The following is a 9,108-nucleotide window of genomic DNA, read 5'->3' on the forward strand; positions in this document are numbered from 1 at the left end:
TCGATTCTATGGATATCCATAACCCTATCCGTAGATAGTCTATTTTAGGCAGTTCTATGATAAAATATCATTCTTCCAACTGAGCCAAGTGAGAAGAGCAGAGTGGACCGTGCTGATATCAATCCAGAATTGGTTGTTTTTACATTTGCTTCACTGAGTCTCATCAAACACAGCATCTCTATAAATACATTTCATGGTGTCTTATTATTTTGACTTATGATAAATGGTAAATTTATAGTTGTTATAGAATTATAAATAAAAAATTAAAACGAATCCAAGATAGAAATAGGACTCGTTATCGTGGATCTTCAAAATTAGCAAATGGGAAAAGTGTTTGTTTCCTACAATTTGTCTAAAACATTTATGAAATTACATAGCAACAGTAGAGTATAATTATTACAGATTAACAAATGGAACGTAAGATGTTTAATTTTACTTCAGGCAAAGATCAAAGCTGAGATGTTTGGATAAAATCCAGAACAAATTCGACGGTTTATTTTCATAATCTGAAAAATCGATGATAAACTGAAAAGTACAATTCGAAATTCAAATTAGATTCGAAAAAAAATCAATGATTATTTAAGTTGAGTTTAACTGTCTAATGATGCCTCATTCAGTGGGCGAATAAATGCCTTTTAAATCTGATGAAGAGAGCACTTCATCCAACGTTAAGTACGTTGCAGTTTCAGCAGTTTCAAATCTGATTTCCAACGCTAAAAGTCTAGTTTTAATAATTTCTTTTGATTGTGTAAATTATGTTCTACGTAGTGGCAATAAGGTTCAGGTTAGAAATACGATACAAATCCGCAGACTACAGCCGTGAAGGGTATACTTGTAGGGATAATTCTAAAAGCTTGTAGTGCGCTACAAGTGTTGCCCTAAAATAAAAATGGAACACTTTGTGGTAAGTATCTACTAATGTTTATTTATAAATTGAAATTTTAGTTCCATAGTATGTTGTGTAAACATCAACTTGTAATGTAACTTTTTTATCACTTCATTGACACAAAAATAGGTTATTTCTGAAATTTCATTTGCACTTATACCCCTTGTTTGCGCAGAAAATGTTTTGACAAGAATTGGGAATTTGTGTGACATTGAAGCTGGCAACATCATTCTTAGTCAACAGCAGTAGCATTTAGTTGTCGTCGCGAAGCATCGTTCGTATTATATACAATATTCGGGTACATTTACGCTTTTATATCCACGTAACTATTTTACGACAGTTTTAAACTTTATTACCACGTTCACATGATTGAAATACGCCACTATAATGTTGCAAATAGTTTAAAGGCTTTAACCCACAGTTTTAAGCTTATATGATATACTTTGAAATGCGATATTAAGACTTGTTTTTATTTCTTTATTTATGACTATTGAGTTTTACATGTCATTTTCGTTTATATTATGATAATTATTGTAGTATGATTTTTTATCTCTTGGTAAATATAGTGTTATTACCATATTAAAACATCTGAATTAAAACTACTTTCTAAATTTTGTTTCTTCAAATAATATTCAGTTAAATATAACTAATATTTGAAAATAAATATTTAATTAATTATAACACCATACTATGCGACCTAAAATTAATTATAGAGAACTATAAATGTCCCCTGTGCCTAATGCTTAATTATTTCGAATAATTAAAAATATGATAGGAAATGAAAAATAAACGTTACCACAACATACGTGCGTCAAGGTCACGGCTTACGTCGCGAGGAATTGGCACCGGCGCGTGCGCGTCGCTTGTGACGCTGGCTGGGACGAGACGTCCAGTTACTCAGTAACCGCTGGACATGACCAAATTATGGATTATCAGTGCGTCGTCGTATATACGGTCATCAATATCGCGCCGCCCAAACTTGCAGCCCAAACCTCCGAGTTGGGCGGCTGCGTCGACTGGATTAAAAACAAGATTAAAAGGTATTTTTTTATAGTAATCGCATTTTTTAATGTATTATTTCTCTTAGTTGCTGAAAGAGGTTCGATATTATTGCCTACCGTTGAGAGTAATTTTGTCTTTTAGTTTATTATTGAATTAAAATGAAACACACGAGGTGTTTCATTTTAATTAGTTGGAAAAATACCGAATATTAACAAGTGAATTTGCCGATTACAAAAGTTTTTAATAATTTCGCTTTGTTGTTGATTTATATATAAAATATATGATTAGACTATACTTTAAAGCGACTTATCCAAATCAATAAGTTAATGTTATGCATGTATCTGTCCAACTAAAGCTAATTCAATAAAAAATATATTACGAACTCCATCGAACTTATTATGACCTAAACATAAAGAATAATAATTCAAGGCTTTTTGAGCTTAAGACTAATACATGATTCGATATCAGCTGTCGTTAATGTTATACGATACTCTAGAAAACGATTTTATACATATTTAATGCTAATCAGCCATCATTCGTAAATGCTACAATTGATAAAGAAAGAAAATTATTCAACAGCATTTTTGTTTACAATATAAATTTTTAGAAAGATTCATAGCTTCAAGTCTTATTAAAATGTATATTTAAATAATACCTTCATTTTCTCTTGACATTACTGCACTCATGTGCAGTGGATCATTGTTAAAGAAACAGCTAAGTAATTTATATTAAATTCATTAAATTATACCAAGAAAATTATAATTAATAATTTATTTACAACAGTTACTTGATTCATATCGATAATATTTTGCTAACAGTTAATTATTTTTATTAATAATTTTACTTTATCTGAAAGCTTTCAGATATTGAGATGTTGAAAATTATAAATTTGCACATTTTAAGTTCCTGAGCGAAAATGATTATAATATTCGTTTAATATTTCGTTACTCTATAAAACATCATAAAATACATATAATACTAGAATAATTAATTTAATAAATTAATCTTAGGAATAATTAAAGTAATGCAATATTTATGACGTACCTACCTACGCATAGATAAAAAATCAATGTGAATCAAAATTTGTAAAGTAGATCAACTATAAAATACGCCCTTCGCACCTAACATGACACTTGTTAATACTAACACATCAAATCATGTAAAATTTGTTTATAATTCCAGAGCGGTAGCAGTATATCTTCAATCTTTGAAGTTAACGCCAAACAATGGTATCATACACGGCAATCTGGCATGTTTATACTATAAACAAGGCTTCATAGATCTCGCTATAGAAACGTATAGGAAAGCTATTGAACTTCATCCGAATTTCCCTGACGCCTACTGTAATTTAGCTAATGCTCTGAAAGAAAAGGGTCTCGTGATTGAGGCTGAGGAATGCTACTCGAAGGCATTGATTTTGTGTCCCACGCACGTTGACTCACTCAATAATCTTGGAAATGTAAAGAGAGAACAGGGAAAAATAGAAGAAGCCACAAATTTGTACACAAAGGCTTTGGAAGTTTTCCCTGACTTTGCAGTTACACATAGTAATCTCGCATCGCTTTTACAGCAACAAGGTAACTTTTTCTTTTTTTAAACTAACATTGGTTTAACACGATTGTATAGGTTTTAACCTTGTAAAGTAATAATTAATGTAATAAATGTTTAAACATGCGAGCTCAACGTCAGTTTGACCTTTTTAAATTTTTTATTACAATAGCTTAACTTGCGACGGTTATATATTTAAGTTGTGCAACTACAAAATATCCTTTAAACATCTATAAATTAGCTCTGCGAAATATTATTTTATGTTAGTCATACAAAACTAACTGTAAGTCCCCAATAATCGATAACAGTTCACTAATTAGAGACGCACTCAGCCGTAGTAAGCACTTTGATTAATCGATTTCAGGTAAACACGGCGAGGCGTTAATGCATTATCAAGAAGCTATTGCTATTCAACCGCAGTTTGCTGATGCCTATAGTAATATGGGAAACACGTTCAGGGAATTACAACAGACCGAAGGAGCTGTTATATGTTTTAAAAAAGCAATAGAAATTAATCCTTTATTTGCTGATGCGCATTGTAATTTAGCTAGTATTTACAAAGACATAGGTGATATAGTAGAAGCTATAAAATCCTATCAAAATGCTCTTTTGATTAGAGAAGATTTTCCTGATGCTTATTGTAACTTAACACATTGCCTTCAAATAATCTGTGATTGGGATGATTACGAGCAACGGATGAGGACAGTTATAAAAATTGTTGAAGAGCAGTTACAAAGCGATAAATTAACATCAGTACACCCACATCATTCCATATTATATCCGTTAACTAATCAATGTAGAAAAGAAATTGCTGCAAGGCATGCCAGATTATATATAGAAAAGGTAGAGGTGTTTAACAAGGCAAATAATTTTATTAAAAAAGACAAAAACCGTTTACGCATCGGTTACGTAAGTAGCGACTTCGGTAATCACCCGACATCGCATTTAATGCAATCCATTCCCGGGCTTCATGATAATTCGAAGACAGAGATTTTTTGCTATGCGTTAAATCCGAATGATGGTTCAACATTCCGTAATAAAATAGAAAATGACTCAGAACATTTTATTGATATATCCAATATAAAGTCTAATGATGAGGCGGCAAATATTATACGAAACGATGGTATTAATATATTAGTAAATATGAATGGATATACAAAAGGTTCAAGAAATGAAATTTTTGCTTTGAAATCGGCACCAATTCAGACAATGTGGCTTGGATATCCAGGAACAAGTGGAGCCACATATATGGATTATATAATTTGTGACAATGTCTCGTGTCCAATGGATGCTGAAAACGATTTTACCGAAAAGTTTGCTTATATGCCATATACATACTTTATCGGCGATCACATGCGAATGTTTCCACATCTAAAGAATCGATATAAACTGAGGACCAATAATGATAGTATATTAAATGAAAATGTAGCTATAATTAATTATATTGAAGATTTGGATGAGTGTTGTATTGATAAAACAAAAGAAGTACTAGTTTTCAGCAACTGTGAACCAATAGAAGTATTAGAAAAAATTATTAACATTCCTAAGTGTGCCATTGAGTTTGCGTCAGACTCTAACCAAACACAGGTAAAACCGTTCGATATACTATAAATACGTTTTGAAATTAAGCAGATGCATTAATTTATTTTTAATCTACTTTTCAGATGAATATCGATAATATATCTATATTAAATGGATTATCAGTGTTGACATATGATTCTAAAATAGCAAGTGGAGAAAAAATTTGTGATAAAGTTGTTATAACTACAAGATCTCAATATGGTTTGCCAGATGATGCAATAGTGTATTGTAATTTTAATCAATTATATAAAACCGATCCCAGCACTTTAAAAACTTGGATCAAGATTTTACAAAGCGTGGCTAATAGTCTGCTCTGGCTGGTGAGTTTTCCAGAGGCAGGAGAACCTAATATTCACAAGTTTGCCCAAAAATTAGGTAAATATTTAAAAAAATACTTTTTTTATTATTTCCTATAGGAATATCTAGTGACTTCATGTTTATCAATACTCTGCTTATTAATTCCTCTATACAACATTTTCATTTTAGGTTTAGACCCAAAACGAATAGTTTTTTCAAGAATAGCATCCAAGGAAGAACATGTACGGCGAGGGCAATTGGCAGACGTCTGCTTAGACACTCCATTATGTAATGGACACACAACCACTATGGATATGCTATGGGCTGGGACGCCTGTTCTTACCCACCCGGGTGAGACTTTAGCTTCAAGGTAATTATCTTATTTTCATCCATGTTTATTTCTCGATGATATTAATAAATCACGTGTAATTTTTATACAACTGAACTAAGATATGACAATCCATTTACTCCGTCAAAGGCCTGTTACGTATCTAGAGCGGTAGAAGCTGTTTATGATCCAATGTTTCCTCACAAGATATTCCTTAACCATACAAGAGGAAGTAAATGCCGACATAGAAAGAAAGGTTCATAAGTGCACAACCATGATTCGAAACCGAGACTTGACATCCACCGCTCACATGTCATAATTTTTATAAAATGTTTCTTTTTATGTTTGAATCTTAAACGAATTAACCTTTTTACAGATTACCTATAAGTAATTGAAAACTGTTGTAGAGCTAAGGCAGTAATCTTCTCCTTTATTGGTTACAGAGTAGCTGCATCACAGCTTGCTGCACTTAATTGCCCGGAACTTATAGCTCGCGATATAAATCATTATGAACAAATGGCTATAAAAATGGGAACAGATGTCAACTAGTAAGCATTTAATCAATTTGGGTAAACGCGAGACGTTTAAAACTTACGGAAAACTAGAGTAATACAGTGTTAAATAATAATTAACAAATTAATCTTAAAAAGTTTACAATTAATTTTTTAAAACTTTAGCGTCTAACTTTTTACGTCGTAGATTATTAATATTCGATTTCTTCCAACCGAGAATCTTAACCTAAATTAATGAGAAATAATTATTGATACAATGCATCTAAAAGCTGGAAAAACCTGCCCAAACCACGACTTTCGATGACTTTCGATGTTTGTTAAACCTTGACTTATTTAAGCTATCCCGGAAATTGCTTATGTAGTATTAAGAATATCCATAGCTCTATATTACCTGCATCAAGAGCACATTCACACCCTCACGTATATACCATCACTTTTAGACCAAAACTACACACAGCCTATTACTACTTAGTTAAATATATTAGTTACTTAGTTACTTTTTGTAAATATATGCATCTTTGGCTATATAGTTAGTGCAATTTGTTTTTTATTATGTTAGCAGTGGAAGATAAAGAAATAATAAATACAATTTTTATTTTGAGATGTCAGTCGGCTGGTCTGTGAATTTAGATGTATTGTCTCATATTTTAAATTATATGTGTGTTTGTGCTTATAATTAGACTTTATTATTCCGTTTTTAAATTGTAAAATTTTTGTTTTGTTCAGTTTATATAGCTGTCACTTCAAGAAAGTATGGGTCCACTGAATATCAATGTTTCTGGTGACAGCAACTTAACTCTGAGTTTGACCCATTTTTGATTAGAGTGATTGTGTTTGTATTCCTTATGTATGTATGTAAAGTAACTTTGCACATATGATGGTAGCTGAAAAAAGTCTTAAAGAACGTTGCATATGAAGTATGAAGTGATGAACACGGTTTTGGTGAATTCATCTTTATTTGGACACATTGTTACTTTCTGCTGTTCAAGTAATTTCGAATTTAAATTAGTTTGACTTTTCGAACGTTCTGAAAATTTTAATATTTTTAATACAATAATGGGAGTTTTTTGAATTTTCATTCCCCGTATCTACTTTTCAGTCGGAAATATATACGAGCTAAAGTGTACAAAGCCCGCGTGGAAAGCACACTCTTCGATTGTAAGCAATATACAAAAGGATTGGAAGCACTGTATGCGAAAATGTGGCAACTTCACGAAGACGGAAAAATACCTGAACATATTGGCGTATAAATGAAAGCTATTCAATAGGTATTTCAAAGGTCTTTTAGAAAGTATTTTTACAAAATTGGAATAGCATTGCAGTATAAAGAATGCATTTTCAAGAAACTGTATTAGCTTTACAGTATAAATATCATTTATATAGAATTGTTGGCACAGGCTTAAGCGTGCAACTCGGTCGTAGGTTTGATACCAGGCCGTGTACAAACGGATTTTTTGCCTATGTGTATTCGTACGTATGGTGAAGGAAACATCGTGAGGAAATTGACATGCCTCAAGTCATAAAAATTGTCAAGAAATATTTTACTACCCCGCAAATATTTATACATTTTTAAGAACACGTCCCGACAAACAAATTACTTCTATTAAAAAACAAATGCGAATCTATTACCTTCCTTATAATTGTTATATCTATAGTCTGGGCTCAACCTACCAGTATTTTTCTTTCCCAGGAAAATATATCGCATTATCACTATTTATTGAAAACAACCCTCGTACTAAACTTACAATTTTGCCGGAGAACAAAAGATGGCGTTAACGCCATTGTTTCACCAGTTATGGAACTAGAGCCATCTGTCTGTATTACGTTATCAACATCACTACTGGAGTGGAAATTAGGTTTATTTTTATTTGGAAACAATATTTCGATACAATTTTAAATTTATCTAAAATAAAAATTTCTACTACTGATATAATCAAACCAAGACAAGTTTATTTTAATTTGCTGACCACCACAGTCGAAACATCAAGTATTAATAAAAGTTTATAACAAGCCTTGACAATTAAAAAGTTAAATTTTTCAGATGTTTCCTGTCGAAGGCTTTCCAGAGTCCAGAGCTTTAGGAAGTCTGACTGGTCCAGTTAAGCCAGTAAGGCTTTATGGGCAAGGAAAAGTTATCACTTCTACTTTGTACCTAGTAAATATATTGAGAGTATATTTATATGTAGACAATTAAATAGAAAAAAGATAAGTATTTATTAGATATTAAGGTTTTTAAACGATATTTTAAAGTGTTGAAAAAATTATATTTTAAAAGCATAATTGAATTTTAATTTATTTATTAAAACATTTTATTACCCGCAGTCATACAGATTAAGTTTAATATTAATAAAGTATTATTTATAAACCAACTCCAACTAACAAATTCGGACACATCTAAGAACAGTAGTTTTTGTATTCACAACGCCAAAACGAAGGACTGTCGCTTCTTTGCATTTTGGGGCGTCTTCCTTTATAATAAAATTCCTAATCTACGGATTCTGAGATATTCAAACTATCAAGACATAAACTCGCAAAACACATAAAAATTACGTTAGCCAAATTGGATTTCGAATTTACACAGGCCTTACTGCGTAATTTGGCATGACTTTGAGGTTAAAAAAACTAACACAGACACAGTACACTCTCAAATACATGCGCATACTCACCCATTCATACTTGCATACTTAATGTCTTATAAGACTTAGTTGTAACACTAAAATTACAACTGTTTTAAAAATGTACCACGTAATAATAGTTACTCACAACAAAGGGTCCCTAGTGTGGGGACTAGCGATATATGAATTTTGTCAAAACCCATTTGTCATGAATAAAGTTTTTATTATATTATCATTAAATATAATTAAGGAAGGAAAACAAATATAAAATATGAGCTTTATAAGATTTAATATAAGTGTACTACAATTTAATATTAGTGGAACATTGATTGCTTTTAG

The 9,108-nt window shown here is 31.4% G+C and overlaps 1 protein-coding gene across 1 annotated transcript; it reads left to right on the forward strand.

Annotated features, from left to right (window-relative positions):
* Positions 1-1,126: 1,126 nt before the first annotated feature.
* Positions 1,127-8,420, forward strand: LOC123718903 (UDP-N-acetylglucosamine--peptide N-acetylglucosaminyltransferase 110 kDa subunit-like). Its single transcript, XM_045675881.1, has 9 exons — positions 1,127-1,184; positions 1,662-1,926; positions 3,071-3,465; positions 3,801-5,023; positions 5,101-5,392; positions 5,504-5,684; positions 6,086-6,190; positions 7,254-7,422; positions 8,196-8,420. Exons 2-8 carry the CDS (start codon positions 1,811-1,813, stop codon positions 7,402-7,404), a joined length of 2,463 nt encoding a protein of 820 aa, XP_045531837.1. The 5' UTR covers positions 1,127-1,184; positions 1,662-1,810; the 3' UTR covers positions 7,405-7,422; positions 8,196-8,420.
* Positions 8,421-9,108: the final 688 nt, after the last annotated feature.

This window comes from Pieris brassicae, chromosome Z (assembly GCF_905147105.1).
Source record: "Pieris brassicae chromosome Z, ilPieBrab1.1, whole genome shotgun sequence".
Classification (NCBI taxonomy): domain Eukaryota; kingdom Metazoa; phylum Arthropoda; class Insecta; order Lepidoptera; family Pieridae; genus Pieris; species Pieris brassicae.